This window comes from Elgaria multicarinata, chromosome 1 (genome assembly GCF_023053635.1).
Source record: "Elgaria multicarinata webbii isolate HBS135686 ecotype San Diego chromosome 1, rElgMul1.1.pri, whole genome shotgun sequence".
Taxonomy (NCBI): Eukaryota; Metazoa; Chordata; class Lepidosauria; order Squamata; family Anguidae; genus Elgaria; species Elgaria multicarinata.
In genome coordinates this window covers 142,854,559-142,871,342 of record NC_086171.1, presented here as the reverse complement: position 1 = coordinate 142,871,342, position 16,784 = coordinate 142,854,559, and the positions used below count along the sequence as shown (strand labels likewise).

Genomic DNA, 16,784 nt, shown 5'->3' with positions numbered 1-16,784 from the left:
CCCTCAAAGATGACTGCTGCTATGACCTTCATTAGACAATAGCATAAGTATGGTTCCAAGACCCCCAAGAAACTGGGGTTCTAGTGGGCCCCAGGAATCTTGAGGCCCACAATTATGCTTTTTGGGGGGAGAAAACATTTGTAAAGGATGGGCCCATTAGTAGGGAAAGTCACTGCCCCTTCCCTCCATCCCCAAATACATAACACAAAGCAACAAGTATTATTGTGTTCACTTACCTGTGTGAAAGATGACAACAAAGGAACAGGGGTATTTTTCACATCGTTTTTTATGCTGTCTGTGAAAATTAGCTTTCCCGCATCATAAAGTCTATAAAACAGGAGAGGAAGATGGTGCTATCTATCTACTTTCTTTAAAACAGTACACATGCATTAGTAGACAATGAAAAATAATAGTAACACAGAATATTGGAAAAAAACAAAGTCTTGTGAGCTTCGGCTATTGAGGGGTATAGAAACGCAATAAATAAATAAATTAAAAGCTTTACAAATGTATTATGGTGTAAGATTTTGTGGAGTATACTCCAATTCATCAAATGCATAGAAGTGTGAGTTGCTGGTATATATACCCATGGTTACACCCCTTAAACACACATATTGGGATATAATATTTTAAAAGGTAAGGCCGTTTATTCAGCTGCATGAAGTGGCCTAGCAACTACCCTATTTTTTCTATTCTAAGACACACTTTTCCCCCCATATAAACATCTCTAAAAATGGGGTGCGTCTTAGAATCATGGGTGTGTCTTAGGTTTTTTTTTTCTGTTGGTAGTACTGAAATTAGTGTGTGTCTTACAATCGATGGTGTCTTACAATCGAAGAAATACGGTAGTATGTGTATACTGTATACACTAGGGATGTTGGAGGAATCCAGGCGAGGAATAGAGCTCAGCAAGTTCTTATTGCTTGCCCCCCACCCTGGACTCCATTACATCTTCCACCACCTAGCTCGACACCATAAATTTTTGTGTAAAAAGAACATTTACACAAATTATGCAGATTCGCACAATTTGACATAGTTTGTGCAAATTCCTTTGGCCAAGAGGGAAAAATGTGTTAAAAGTCCCTGAAAGTCGGGGAAACTGTGCAGCTTGGCTCAACACAAGCCAAGTCAGGGCACCCCGAAGGTCCAACAACCACCAAAAAGGCTAGATTTCTGGGTGTCAGACATCCCTAACATACACACAGGGGTATGGCAAAAGAAAACTGGTTTTACACAGCAAATTTAAATAGCAAAACAAAACATTGGTGATATAATATATGGTCCAGACAGAGTTAATGACTATCAACTTTCCAGTGCACCATGTAGCTGCTAAAGTGGACTTTACCTCATAAAACTTCATGTCTTATTAAATTTATTACCCTTTAACCGAGGGGTGGGCAACTTTGGGGGCCATTATGTTCCATAGATTCTCCCAAGACCAAAACTCTGGGGTGCTATGGGACACCCCCAAAAAAGGTTTAACCAAAAAAATGGCTGCTTTAGTGCTACAGAGCACTAAATGGGCCAAATTTAGCTTGTTTCAAAGCTAAATTTGACCCAAATAGTGCTTCGTAGTGGCTACAGAATGCTACATGGTTCAAAATTAGCTCATTTTGAAACTAAAGTTGCCCTGTTAGTGCTTCATAATGGCTACAGAACACTATGTGGGTAACAGCTTTAAATCTGGCCCGTTTAGCACTTTATAGTGCTAATGTAGTCATTTTGGGGGTATTTTCTTCGTGCCATGGTGGGGGCAGCAGGGGCTGCATGTGGTCCATGGCCTGCATATTTATTTATTTATGTATTTATTTATTACATTTCTATAGCACCCAATAGCCAAAGACCTCTGCAAGGTTCACAAAATGTTGCCTACCCCTTTACATATCACAGGAGTCTCTGAGTATTTCACCACCAGATTCCTACCTCCACCCCAGCATAGACACCATTTATTGCTAACAGTTGAGATGATGTTCTTCCCAGACCACTGCATTCTTCCCCACCCCAGCCTCATCTGTCACAATTTTAGTACATCTCTTTCAGATGTGTAAATTGATGTAGTGCTATTGTCCATGCTGGTTTGGAAATGTGGCCTCATAGAATCATAGCCTCCATTTTCTTCACCATCCCCTGTCCTAATAAATCATTGGTGTACTATGGAGTTCCTAGAATGAGTTGAAATGGCAGTGAGTCCTGTTTACAGTTTCAAGCGCCACCAATTTACTTCATTTTGCCTTGAACTCTACCCAGACTGCTGAGATAAGGGGGAAAGCCCATCAATATATCTCTTTTAAATATAAAACATACTACTTTTGATGGAAAAATTGAAGTTGGGTTGTTTCTCCTTCCTTCATTACTGCAGCTGGTCCTGCTACAGTTTCAGGGGGAAAGGAGGTAAAATTGACTAATTGTGTCACTCGTCCTTTACCGAGCAGCACTTTGGCAATGAAGCTCTTAAGGAAAAAGGCTGAGCAATCAAAGGTTTCCAAGCAGGAGCTAGTACCAGGAATTCTAGTCAGAGGGAAAATGACTTTTCCACTCCTGGGTAGCAGGTCTGCTTTTAGAGGGAAATGGGTGCCAGCAGTTGTATTAGGGAATGTGAAATTTCCCCAGGATAGCAATCCCTTTTTTAAAAAAGGGGAAAATTGCTTTACAATTAGCATTAAATCAGGAAAGTAGATACTGTATAATGTTAGCACACACTCAAATGGATACCCTTTTTGTTTAGACACACCCTTTGATGCTGTCCCCGCACCACCACTCATGATTGTACTAGGGCCACATACCCAGGAGAAGTGGGGGCAAAACAGGGTTTTGTAATTGTATACATAAGTTGGTTGTCCGGCAATTCAGCATCTGTAAAATGGAGGTAGTCCTTTGTGATGTGTGCAATTTCTGTTTCTTTGACCACAAGGTGTCTTGTTGTCCCAGGTACTTCTTCTGGCAAATGATCTTTCACTGGCATAATGTGAATCATCACAATCTATGAGAGAATTGTAAGATCTATGGTTATATGCCTCCCAAAAATATCAGATCGTTTACTACTTGACAACATCTTCCTACCATTACAAGCAAAGTTCATTATGAACCATCAGTTACCATACAATGTATAAATGAACTATCATGAACTCAGGTAATTTTATGTTTACAGTCTTTCCAATAAGAAGATGGAACAACCCATAATCTTTGCCTTTCATTCACATTCGGAATTGTTTTGATTAATAATTCAGGAAGCCTATGAGGCTACTGCAACTAGCAATCAAAGAGAAGAAAGAGCATGAATGATAACGTGGCTTTGAATTAAGATATTTCTCATAGAAATCCTCTTCTCTGCTGGGAATGGCAAATATGATACTAGGGATGCAAGCAGAAATACACACATGGCCCTGTAAAGGGCAGGCTACGCCTTTGTTTAAAACTGCTACTAGGATAGTGTCAGATATGAGCTGGGGAGTATCAGGCAGGCTGCTGCAACACACAGATGGTAGCTATATTAGATGGAGGAAACAGGAGGGAAAAGCTGCAGGATCAGAGCCACCACAGCTGGCATCAGCCACATTGCCTGCAGCTCTGGAGCTTTTGGAGGGGGCAGGGGGAAAGAGACCATTCCTGCTGCTTTCCCTGCAGGGAGATGGCTGGATGAAAGAAATGCCACATGTTTAAAAGGAAGGAGCTCACCCTTCCCTGTTATGGATGTAGAGTCACATTTCATCCACATTTTCAGCTTGACCCTCTTCTTGTAGTGAGAAAATGCAGAGATCTGCCTTAGAACCCTACTTCTTTTGCCCAGTACTATGACTCTGGGATTTTTCCTTTTCAAATAAGTAAGAAAAAAAGCACCTGAGAATCCGAAAGGTTAGGTGGCTCCTGACTGTCTGCTAAGGTAAACTCAAACGAGTCTTGGAAAATTTCTCCTCCGAAATGATGATAGTAAATGAGACCATGGAAAAGATCTCTTTGGAAGAAGCTGGAGACAGGAACGCCTTGGGAATCCAACAGAGAGAAAAAAAACCATTTGCAGAAAAGATTTCACTTCATTTTACTTCTTCATATGAAGGTGCTTCATAATGGAATCAGATCACTGGTCATGGAGCCTAATATTGTTTACTCTGCCTGGCATCAGTTCTCCTATGTCTGAGCCAGATTCTTTCTGTCAAGATCCTTTTCATATTTAACTAATCTTTTGTTTATAAAGCATATATTTTATCACTGAACTAGGGCTTCTTCTTGCATTACCTTCTAATCTCACCCTATTGCATGATGATTTTATTTCTACTTCACATTTTCACCTCATTTTTCATAGATTAGCACCTATCTAGTTTGAGATATAACTAGCTATTTTGTTGCATAATTTGTATCTTCTTCTCAATGAACATCTTTGCTCTACCTGGTCCATCTGAGAAGGGTTGCTTCATAAGTTCTCCAGCACGTGGTGGCTTGGATATTTTGTAGAGGATGTAATCATCACTTGAGTCAAAATCTGAGGCCATAAGGATATGATTTTCAATAAGAACTGTGTCCCCTTCTTCCAGCTTAAACACAATATTGTTCACCAAGAATGGTGGGCTGTCATCTTTAGGAAGAATATTAATAGGGAATTTGTGCCTAAGACTGTGCTTTCCATCAAAGATTCTGAAGACTATGTCATCCTTGATTGTGTCACTGTCATCGTGATGGTAATGGACAACTCCATCTCTAAGGTCTTGAACTGCAAACTTGAAGCCTTTGTTCCCTATACAAAACCAAAGAAGAAAAACAACAGCTCTTCACATATTTGTAAACATTTAATATTCCATGCAAGATGGCACCCTACTCTTCGTACTCAGGTTAACTCACTTAATCTATTCAATACAAAGTGCCAGGTGCCTAATGCCTTATGGTGTTGTGGTTTATCTCAGCTTTTTGCAACAAAATTGGGGAGATGGGATAGCATACTCTTAGAACGGATTTTACATAATATATTTTACTTGACATAAGATATCTTTGAACCCCCATCTGTCTTTTGGAAGAGTTACTACAAATGGTAACCTTGACCACCATCACTGTTCCCCTTTTCTATGCTATGTATAATTTGATCTAATGTTTAACTTGTTTGGTCAGAGTCCTAGCTGTGTAGGGCAACCTTCCCTGGCCAACTAGTGGAAAGGATTGCAGCCAGGAACCCCTTTTGAACCCCTTCATGATTACTCTTTATTTTTGTTCCTTCCAGAAGAGATAGTCAACACTAAGTTCCACAGTTACTAAATGTCTTTATTTGAATTGTGCAAGCCTGTTCCAGGAGGAAACAGGATTTAAGGGCATGAAGTGTTCAAAGTGGTGTGATTACTTTGTCAGCTCCAGATAGACCCCTTCTATCTTCCCTTCTAGTTACTGTAAATGTGTCTCAGGACTAGCCTGAACACATGTTCTCTTTTTAGAATAAATCTCTTTCAACCCCTTTCTTCTCTCTCCATTCTCTAATACTCACCTCAATCATAAACAACACCAATCTAAACTTTGGACGAAGAATCTTGACAGTTTTGTTGCAAAGGCAATCAGTTTATGTTTCAGTTTAATTACTTCATCAGTTACTAGTGTAATCCTATACATGTCTACTCTGAAGTAAATCCCTTTGAGTTCAACAGGGCTTACTCCTGGGAAATGGAGCCTTACACACAATAATTGAGAGAATAAGTTTGGTGATTAACTATAGACTGTTACACATCATGCTCGTTCACCCTGTTTAATTTGATCCCTGTCCCAATTCTTTTTTCTTTTTTCCCCTTTTACTTCCTTCACAAAAAAATCTCATACTAACTTTGTCTCTTTCCCCCTAATTTTGCCCTTATTGGTTCAATTCCTTTTCCTTCAACCTCAGCCAAAAAAAAAAGTAAGTGTGTGTGTGTGTGTGTGTGTGTGTGTGGTGGCTGGAGGGATACTAGGATTGTAGGACTTTTTATGTTTAAACATGCATAGGATTGCACCATCACAGTATCGTGGCATATATGTAAACTGGAGCTAATGAAACAGTTTTCTGAATAGAATAAGACTTCATGATATCTAATTTTTTTCTTCCACATCTAGCAAAGGGCATGCATTTGTCCCCTCAGAGACCATCTATTTTATTTCAAGGAAAAGGCTGAATAGCTCAAATTTTATTTTGTACTCTTCTTATCGAGAAAGAAAATTGAGCAGAAACTATTAATTTTTAATTTCCCAAATGATAACAAATAATTTGGACTATATAAAGCAACATACCTCTGACTGTGAGCCAACCATGATTCAAGCCTTCCACCACAAGGAGTTGAACAGCACTAAGATTATCATTGTCTACAATCTGAAGAGACTCCCAGGTAATTGGACGAGACTGTCCTTCCAACAAGTTGAGCCCTATAAACAGCATTTTAAGAACAATAAAATCATATGGTTTATAGTATGCTTAAACAGCAATCCAGTATTCAAGACGTTCTGGGCTTTGCTTTCTGTGTAAGAAACTGCACTAGGTGAGAAAACCTAATGCAATTGTGGTGGAAATATAGAACTTAGTTTCTCAGATAATCAAGAAGACATTCAAACCATTCAAATAATAATAATAATAATAATAATAATAATAATAATAATAATAATAATAATAATAATATACTTGGATGAGGGGAGAGAGATAATCCTAGTATAGTAGCAGAAAGAATTTATTATATTTGGATGATATTACTGTGATCCTTTTATTATAAATAGAATGCAGATCATTTATATGAATAAATTCCCTGATATTCTTTCCCCTTAGAAATAAAATCTATTCATAGCATCCAAACTATGTCTACAGAATCACAGATTCTTTATACTGAAGATGAAAACACTGTAAATCCTCATATGTGAATGCAATGTTGAAGGGAATTCTCCTTACCCATGTTCCATGCAACTCTAGGAGCATTTGTTTCTGCACTTCGTATTGAAAAATGGACCAATATAGGGAAACTGTTCATGAAGAGGCTATCAATTGCTTGAAATTCAACCTAGGGAAACAAGATTAATGCAGCAGTTTTGTGACTGTTGAGCTGTAGGCATATACTAGCTTGCAAGCACAGGGTGGGGAAAGCATTCATGTCTCATCTCTCACCTCATAGTTCTGCCTCTCAGAATGAGAAATGTTGGATGGCTGGAAAGCAACTTTTGTATCATATAAATCCTGCCAAGTGAAAGATGTAATGGCCTTAGAATGGTCTTCCAGGTGGGTGACATATCCCTGAGGAGGAGGCTTAGTAATGTTGAATACCAATCTTTCCTTTTGGGTTTCTTCATCTTCAGCATCCAAAGTCAGTGTTGTAAGAGGAGTAAGAATAAACTCATCTATCTCCAAGATGAACATGGACATGAATGCAGCTTGAGGTTGTCTGTTTGGAATGGCCCCTTTTATTCTTATGGGAATCCATACATTTTCTGCCTACAAAAAAGAAAACCTATTATTATTATTATTATTATTATTATTATTATTATTATTTCCTGCCTTTTTTATTCTTTCAAGGAACTAAGGTGGCTTACAGTGCCCTCCCCTTCATTTTTATCCTCACAACAACCTTGAGAGATAGGTTAGGCTAAGAGTGAGTGACTGGCCCAATCACCCAGTGAGCACCCAGTAGGATCTCCCAAGTCCCAGTCCAACACTCTGGCCAATACACCATACTGGCTTTCTCATATCTTCACAGTCACATTATTTTTCAGTGGTCTCTCTCTCTGAGTTATCTGGGAGTTATTAAGAAAAGAAAACTATTAAAACCAATATTAGCTTAGGGATATTGGGGAAATCTGTCCAGGGATCACATCTGCTGAGCTTTTAGCAGATCTGGGGGGGAAAACCAGGCTCCCACTCACTTGTCCACAGGGTGGTGACTTGATCTGTGTTGAGCAGATCTTGACAGTGTTTGTGTGTGTGTGTGTGTGTGTGTGTGTGTGTGTGTGTGTAAAAATGCATCTACGTAGATTGTGGCTGCAATTTGTATAAGTTACACGATTTTCAAACTGTGATTTTCAAACTGCGATTTTCAACTGCAAATTTTGGCTGTAACTGATGCAAATTGTGCCCAGAAGTGTGAAATTTCCAGGAGCAATGTGCGCACGTTAGGCATATTTACGACCACAATTTGCACAAGTTATGCAATTTACTGCCGAAAATTGCATAACTTGAGCAAATTGCAGCTGAAACTTATGCAAATAATGTTTTTTTACAGGGGAAAAATCCTATGCAAGTTCCTAGGTTTCAGTTGCTCACAAATGCAAGCTGAAGAACGGGGCCTGGAAAAACCCAGCAAGGAAAAAAAAAAGGACCAGATTTCCCCACAATGGCCATCCCTAGCTATCCTTGCCTGTTGCTAAGAATCAAATTCAAAAGAATGGTATTCAAAGAAGAAATAGATAATCAATAGAATCTCTTTCAGAACAACATTTGGAACAAATGCTCTATCCTATTAACTGATGGTTATTCATAAGAATGTACTGCAAGGGAAACCTTATGTCAACCAAAAAGGAATCAAATTTCTTACTTATGGCAACCAAAAAGGAATCAAATTACTTACTTATATTAATCATAGCTATATGAGATAACATTGTAATGAACAAACCAAACAAGCATGACAGCTGAGAAGAGAAGCCACATGCAGAAGAAATCTGTTTGGAGGCTGGTGGTCAACAGGTTTTCCTAAGCTCAGCCTCCGGGACTTCATTTCAGTTCCCACTGCAGCATCCGACTCGATCTGCAGCAAGTCATGACAGTTCACAAATTTTCCAATAATTCTGAGCATTTTTAAGGTTCTATGATTTGCACAAATTTCTGAGCAATTTCCACAAATTACAGCTGAATATTTGCACATTTCAGCCAAATCTGTGCTGTTGTGCAAATTATGACCAAATTTGATGATTTGTGCAAATTCAGCTCAGAAATTTGCACAAATCTCTTCATACACTGGATGATTCCCACAAAACTGCCTTTGGAAGTATGTGAATTCACCAGTAGACTTGCAACCAAGGCATATCGACTACAGGTTTCATTTCCGTGAGTTGTTTTTGCCATGTGGGGACCATCCATGAGGCCACTGTGATTTGTGTAACATGAACTGCAACCCAAAGAGCTCAGTCCAGGGTGGCGGGTGGTAGGAAGTCCACCGGATTCTTGGAACTAATGGGGTGCCCGCAATATCCCTATGAGTGGTTAGTATTTGCATTGTATGTATTAAAATGTGTAATTTTACAAAGAATAAATTCACTAAAGGAAAATAAAATAGGCAAAAGATTGTAGCAATCTAAAAGCAGGTGTTTAAAATTAAGGCACAAGAAACGCTGAATCATTCAGTGTCAGCCTGTTAACCATTTAAATAGGGGAGTGTCTCAAACAGAGTTGTGGGCGGAAGTGAATAGGAGGTGGAATGTACATGCTGCTGTGGGAGTTTGTTTGCAAAGCTGGTATCTCGTCGTTCGGTGGCTGTGAGAGCGAAGACCTCAAGCAAGTTCGGCCTGAAGGTATTCAAAAAGACTTTTACAAAAGAAAGAAGAAAAAAGGACTCTTTGCAGAGGAAAAAGAACGTAATTTAGAACTGTATGTATGCAAGGAATACAAGTTGTTCATATGCTGCTAATCTGAAAAGTAAAGATACTCTTCCTTAAACCTAGTGCAAGAAGTTTGTTCCAGCACGTATGTTTAAAGGGTGAATCCATTGTACCACTCTGTTTCAATCTAAAAATACCCTAACATGAATATTCAGGGTTATGTACATTAAAGTAATCTCTTTACTTTTGTGCTGGTGGTGGTAGAACAGCATAGGGAAAAGAACAGGAGGTTATGTGGAAAATGGCATTATGTAGATTTTCAAATGCATGCTGCTTTTCTCACCTGTAACTGAAATCTGCTCTTTTTCTCTCTGATTTCTACTTGAATTGAGATATAATCCTTATCAGGTGATGGAGGACTAAGATGCTGGTACCTAAAACCCATCTCCAGAAAGTCTTCACAGCTCATCTTTAGAAGATGTATCTCTTTTAAGCCTGAATGGCAGACAGCATTTCTGGGACAAGGGTGTTTGTATTGTCCAGCTGAACCAAAAGTGGGAGGAAAAGAGCACAACTTAATTCCGACTTTACAAGGATTTAAATGTTTTGAATACTGAATAAACAAGACCTTGAATTAATTAGTAATTTAAGGGAGAATCCTATGGCCACCTAGATATTGTCTGAGAGGACACAGGATAGTGGGGATTCCCCCTTCTGAAATTGGAGACCATGATCCAACCTCAGAAAGGGGAATCATGGAACCAACCCCCCTTCCCCACACCCTTGTAGCTGGAATATGAGCTACTCCGCCATTCCTAGATGAGCAAAAAAAGTCTGTGTAATGAAAAACCCAGCGATCAGAAGATAGAGAGGTGGAGATCACCTCTACTGCTCCCCCAACCCTGTTGACTTCAACCTGCCAGGCATTAGATAAAAGGAAGCATTTGAGTATGGTAGGGATATCCATTGCTGGAAATCCAGCCCTTTGGGGCTTGCCAGACTTTCGCGAACTGAGCCTGCAGTTTTCCCTTAGTTCCCTGGGACTTTTAATACTTTTTTTTTGTCTTGGCCATAATTTGGGCCAATATAAATTTGCACAAATCATAGCTATAATTGTGAAAAAATGTATAATTTGCAGCTGTAATTTGTGCAAATGATTTTTATGCTTAAAAAAACCCACCTTATGGAAATTCCGCCAGCTGGCCCGATTTGTTGCATGCCGAGTTGGGCCAGCTAGTAGAAGGTGGAATGGAGTCTGGGGTGCTGAGCCGACGAAAGCTCGTTGAGTTCCATCCCTGAACTGGATTCCTCTGACATTCCTAGAGTTTGGAGGCTTCCATTGTGTGAGGGCACAACCTTTGAGGCAGGGATTATGTAGAACACACTACAGATCCCAGCTCACATGCCAGAATTCAAGGCCAATTCACCTGGCAATTTTGATATACTGTAGGGCTGAGCTTGTGTGTGGGGTGGGGTGGGGGTTAATGGTTTTGTCAATGTTCTGATGTGTTGAAATTACAGCTTATCACACCGTGACTCACTTCTAATTTTGAAGGTTTTTCAGAACTTGTCTTGCATCATACATAAGAAACATGTTGACAACTTCATATGACTAATTATAATTTTTTAAAAGTAGTTTCATTGCACTATCACCATATCAAATGATCATATGAAGCAACCAGCCCATATTTTGTGTATGAAGCACAGTAAAGTGTTACTTTCCCTTTTAATTAAAACATACTTGCAGAAAAAGGACCTACTACAATGGATCCAAGAATTGTACTATATTTACGAATCCTATTGTAATAGTAATATGGTATCTGGGATATTATCCAGAGAACTTCCAAGTATCAAATGACAGCTGACAGAGGTTTTACAAACATATCAGTGGCCTAGAACCTCACTGCTGTTCAGTGATAACAAGGATTACTTTGACTTGTGTCCTTCTATATGGACAATACTGAAATCCTTTTGTATTTTTTTTAAAAAAAACCACTTGGCCATCAACAGAACTTTGAACACTTGTAGAATTCCTTTCTCTGAAGTGGAATAAATACTACTCCTTATAAACTGGGCTGGACCAAGGCATTTTCCAGCTGCTTAAGGTGAAGGACAAGATATCTCAACCTCTCCCCCACCCATAATTTCACATATACAATCTGACTGGACTGGCAGTTGAATCTTCCTTCAACCCAACCTCCACTTTACCTGAAAGTAGCAGGATGGCTTAGGGTGCGCAGAGAAGACTAAGGGGATTCAAGAGGAATGGGGGAGGGGCTGCTAGCACACCTGGTATCTACTGCCTAAAATAGCCCCCTCATTCTGCTTAATAGTAGGGCCAACCCTGTGGCCTGAAGTCCCACAGATATAGGGACATGCCTATGGGGGGGGGGAATGCAAACATACATAGAAGAGACAAATTATAGCAAGACAGTTTACCAAAAGGCTGCTGTTCGTATGGTACAAGAGTGCCATATCCAAAACTAGGGGTGTGCACGGACCCCCTGCTCCGCTCCGCGCCGCTCCGCCCATACTCCGCTCCTCTTTGCCGCGGAGCTCCGGCTCCGAATCGGAGCTCCGCATTGAAGGGGAGTGGCGCCAGGTAAGGCCGGGAGAGGAGGGCGGGAGGTTTACCGGGCCCTGCCGCCATTGCCGCCTGTGCGGCGACGGCGACAGAGCCCGGTAAGGGACCAAGGGGGAGGGGGGCCTTACCTGCCTCCGTCCGCGGTCCGTTGGCGTCTTCAATTGAGCCCGCGGTTCAACCAGGAAGTCCGTAGGCTCAATTGAAGATGCCGACGGACCGCAGACGGAGGCAGGTAAGGGAGAGGAGGGCAGGGGGGTTACCAGGCCCTGCCGCCGTCGCCACCCATGCGGCGATGGCGGCAGAGCCCGGTAAGGGACCAAGGGAGAGGGGGGCCTTACCTGCCTCCGTCCGTGGTCCGTCGGCATCTTCAATTGAGCCCGCGGTTCAACCAGGAAGAGCGGCCCAGACTTCCTGGTTGAACCGCAGGCTCAATTGAAGATGCCGACAGACCGCGGACAGAGGCAGGTAAGGGAGAGGAGGGCGGGGGGGTTACCGGGCCCTGCCACTGTCGCCGCATGGGCGACAGCGGCAGGGCCCGGTAAACTCCACTTACCTTTCCGGCGGAGCTCCAGATCAAGGCAAAGGATCTGCCTTCACCTCGATCCTCTTCGCCACGCTCCGCCATCCCCCCCAATCCTCTTCGCCTCCACCTTAAGGGCAGGTGAAGCCCCCCGCTCCGCTTCTAATTCACTGGTCCGATTAGAAGCGGAGCACATCCCTATCCAAAACTACAGACATGCATCTATTAAAAATAGGATACAAGTTGCAATGCTTCTTAAAAATCCAAACCTATGCTACATAAAAGGTTAACCACAACCTTCTAGCACTGTGGTTATTAGCTATTTGCCTATGCAGCAGAACCTCATTTATTTAAATGGCTTGGTGAACAGGCTATCTCTTATGTTTAGCTTAAAGGAACTTTCATAAGGCACATCAGTTTAAAAAAGAAAGAAAAAGAAAATCACCTTTTTTCAGTTTAGTATGCACTGGTAAATCTTCACTTTTCTGTATTTTAGAGTCCTCAGCAACTATTTGGCCAACAGCAGGAAGCAAGAATTCAGACGACATGATTCTTACTGTGCAGGCTTTACCAAGCCGGCTATAATTGAAAGTCAAAACATTTCTGTCAATTGGCTGAGAAATCCCAAAGAAATCTGGAACTTCAAGAGAGACTTCTCCAAATTCAACGAGACTTGATTTGGGGTGTCTGATCTCTACATGAAGAACAAACATCTCTGTAATGGTCTCTACTTCTGTAAACCTAAAAATAGAGAGTTGTTGTTATTTTTGCAGTTTATGTATAACAAGAACAAATATTGTTGGGTGAGGGTTGGCATGCTTCTCATGAAAATTGAGAAGATCCTAAATGTGATACATGCCATCTTATACTTTTTAGGAAAATAGTCAGAGATAAATAGCAGTCAAAATTAATCCCTAGAATCAGTTACCACTTCCGAGGAATCAGCGTTTACTGCTATTTATATTTGATATTGTCCTGAATAGAGAAGGTATACTTTGATTTTCAGAAGCAAAACAAATTGGGTGAAATATGATGAAACAATCAGATTGAATGTAATTTCAGTTAGATTTATCAACTAAATAGCTTTCAATCAACTGAATTTAAATACATTAATTATATATTTGCTTATTATCCAAACCTCAATATAGGTTCCTTTTGGACAATTAAGGAAATGAGAAAATAAACCTTTGATCTTTAATCAGGGCCATGCAGCCCACAGGGGAAGATCTTGTGAGGCAAATGGGGTGGCATTCCCCCCCCCACCCCGGAAATAGCTTCTTCCCTCCTGCAGTAGCTTCTGTCAGCCAACTGGAAAGTTGTTGTGTATTGCTCACCCTGCCTTGAAGATACAATCCCAGATCCTAGATATCTGTCCCAAGCACTTAAAGAAATGGCAAACAGAAAAGAATCAAACAAAAATGTTCCCTTTCTGCTTGGGGCAAAAATTAACAAAAAGTAATACTCCTCCATCTGTTTACAATATGACTAAGAGTGTTATTCTATTTGACACTACTAACATAAATTATGTTGTGCTACTATAAGTAACCTCTCACACAACACCAATAGCATTTGCTGATTTGATGCATTTTCCAAAGAAAGCAGCAAATGTTATTTGTGTTGCGCTACAGGTCACTTATATTAGTGCAACATAAGTTACGTTTGCAGTAGTGTTGAATAGGATATTGCCCACTGTACATGAAATGAGCTTCCAAACGAAAGCAACAGAGTCGGCACTGTAAACGTTAACTAAGAAAAAGGAGAAACAGAAAAGTGCAACTGAGTTCAAATAAACTTAACATTAAGGAGTTGGCTAATGGCATAAGTCACTGAATGTATTCCTGATATGTATTAGAGATATACCTATAAAGTAGAATAAAGTTCCCTTGTTTCTATGTCCTTTTTTGTTATTATTACTTGCATTCATGTGACTTGTGGGGCATTGGAGAGCATTCATTTATTATGTTGCAATCTTAATGGGTGGTAGTAGTTAAGAACACCCTTTTAAGTTAACCAACAAAAGCTACTACTCAAGGCCAAAGTACTTGTGACATCCGATAATGTAAAGTTTGGTTCCAACATTATCTTTTTGCTTGACAGAATGCAGCCATGGGGTTGCAATTTAAAGTAGGAAACTGGTACAAGGAAGTGTAGTCCATAATTCTTTCTCCTCATACAACTATTCCCCCAAATGTTTTCATTGAAAAGATATAGGCACCTCCTTATTTCAGAGCATAGAATGCCAACAAATGTATGTGTCCATGTAAGGTAACATGTAACACTGTAGTCAAGCTTCGGCAAAACCCAAAGACACACCTGTATACTCTCAACATCACAATGTCTTCTTTTAGCAGTGGGCAACCATTGTGGATGTATTTCACTTCACTGGGTAAGAAATGGCAATTAAATACCTGATTGAGAAGTGAGAGACAAATAATGAACAAAATAGACTTAATTAATAAAAATGCCACCAAAGTTTTAGAGCTAGAACTCAGTCATGAGAGCACATAAAATCCTGCATCAAAAAGAGGTGACCTTTGTGATCCCCCAAATTGAAATCTGATTCTTAGCTTACCTTCTTCAGTCCCCAACCCCTACCTCCTAGCATGTCAAACCCTCTCATCTTTCAACACAACCTACCCATCCAAGGACAACTGGGTGTTTTCTCTTTGAGTTCATAATGAGCACACTGGAGAGCAGAAGGAGGAGAGGAAGAGGGAATTCCCTCTTACAGCATCTGGAGTAATTGCGGCTGATGTCACAGATGAGTTAGTTATATTAAAAGTGACAGGGAGGTTGGAGGAGAGGTAGCTGGGTAAATAGGTAGGTGATTTATGAATGAAGGAATGGCTCAAAAACTCAACTGGGTGTTGTTGTTTTAAAGAAAGACAGAAAGAGTTTGAGCCATTTACTGAGTCAGTGTCAAATGAGCAGAGGTGAACTCACCCATCTCTACTATTTAAGCTGTTTTCCAATGTCAGGTATCCACACATTGGCTTTCACTAGTTGCCCAAAAGAGCAACTTCTGGTGCTGGTGTTATGGTGTGTAAATGCCATGAACAAAGGACACGTTGAGCCCCAGGCTTTGACACTGACTGAGCTTATAGTATCATAAACACGAGAATAACTAACACAGCTATGTCATTCAGACTGATTTGCATTTAATAACTCATTAGAAATTAAACAAAAAATAAACTAATTTTAATGGTATTTACCTGAGGTGTAAATTTTCCAACCCTTTGTGTCACTGGTTCATTTAAAACCACCTCTACCTTGCAAGAATCTCTCTCTTTAGAAATGTTGAATTGTAGTTCATGTTCAGTTACATAGGCAATGTGTCCTCTCTCAACGCTGATCCCTTTATTCACCAGGACAAGCTTGGCTACTATTAGAGGTTCAAGATCCCCCAGGAGAATAAGAATAGTCAATGCTAGAAAAACATTCAAAATTCCCATCTTCTTGATGCTGCTATTTCCTTTAAGTCATTGAAAACAACTAGTACTGCAAAAGAGGGGGGGTGCTCAAGAAATGGAAGTCCCAGTTTCACTGTGTATTGAATAATCTTTGACAGATTTTATCTTCACAAAACAAGGTAATGTTTTTCTCTACAGCAGTTCAGGGCTTTGGAGGTTACAACTGAGTGATTCACATATGTTGATGATATAATGACTAGTGCAAGTTCCTTGTTTCCTTGACAATATTCAGCAGACAGCAATTGCTCCCCTGTCATTCAAAGAAATCAGAGTTACTCTGTGTAGACTAGAAAAAAGTTACAAATGCAAAAGCAGCTTATAACATTGAAAATCAATTTTGAAATATTGTGGCTGCATAGAACATAACATGTATTATGAGAGGACGTTATTGTGAGATAGGCCCAGTTCACATGTTGCTTTTCACCAATACCACTTTGACCTTGCAGCTTCTTCACCAAGCCTTCTACCTACTCTGTTTCTTGTTGATCTTAGGAATGAGGATTTTATTTTTCAAAGCCTTTGAATGGAGGACTCAAAGAAGGAAGCTTCAGGTCAATGCTAGAAAATAGGTCTACAGTGAGCCACATGTTCTGCCTAGCTGGGACTAGGACTTGAGAGCAGCATATTCAGCAGACAGCAATGGCTCCCCTGTCATTCAATGAAATCAGAGTTACTCTGTGTAGACTAGAAAAAAGTT

At 40.3% G+C, this 16,784-nt stretch overlaps 1 protein-coding gene across 1 annotated transcript in view; it reads right to left on the bottom strand.

Annotated features, from left to right (window-relative positions):
• The window catches only part of LOC134404352 (FRAS1-related extracellular matrix protein 1-like), a 122,094-nt gene extending 106,025 nt beyond the window's left edge, over positions 1-16,069 (bottom strand). Inside the window, exons 1-11 of the mRNA XM_063135082.1 lie at positions 15,830-16,069; positions 14,931-15,025; positions 13,063-13,358; positions 9,857-10,008; positions 7,094-7,417; positions 6,881-6,989; positions 6,235-6,366; positions 4,385-4,729; positions 3,838-3,980; positions 2,784-2,980; positions 237-327 (exon numbers count right to left, since the gene is read on the bottom strand). Of these exons, the coding sequence (XP_062991152.1) occupies positions 237-327; positions 2,784-2,980; positions 3,838-3,980; positions 4,385-4,729; positions 6,235-6,366; positions 6,881-6,989; positions 7,094-7,417; positions 9,857-10,008; positions 13,063-13,358; positions 14,931-15,025; positions 15,830-16,069 (2,124 nt within the window). The remainder of the gene's footprint in view (positions 1-236; positions 328-2,783; positions 2,981-3,837; positions 3,981-4,384; positions 4,730-6,234; positions 6,367-6,880; positions 6,990-7,093; positions 7,418-9,856; positions 10,009-13,062; positions 13,359-14,930; positions 15,026-15,829) is intronic.
• Between the last annotated feature and the right edge of the window lie 715 nt (positions 16,070-16,784).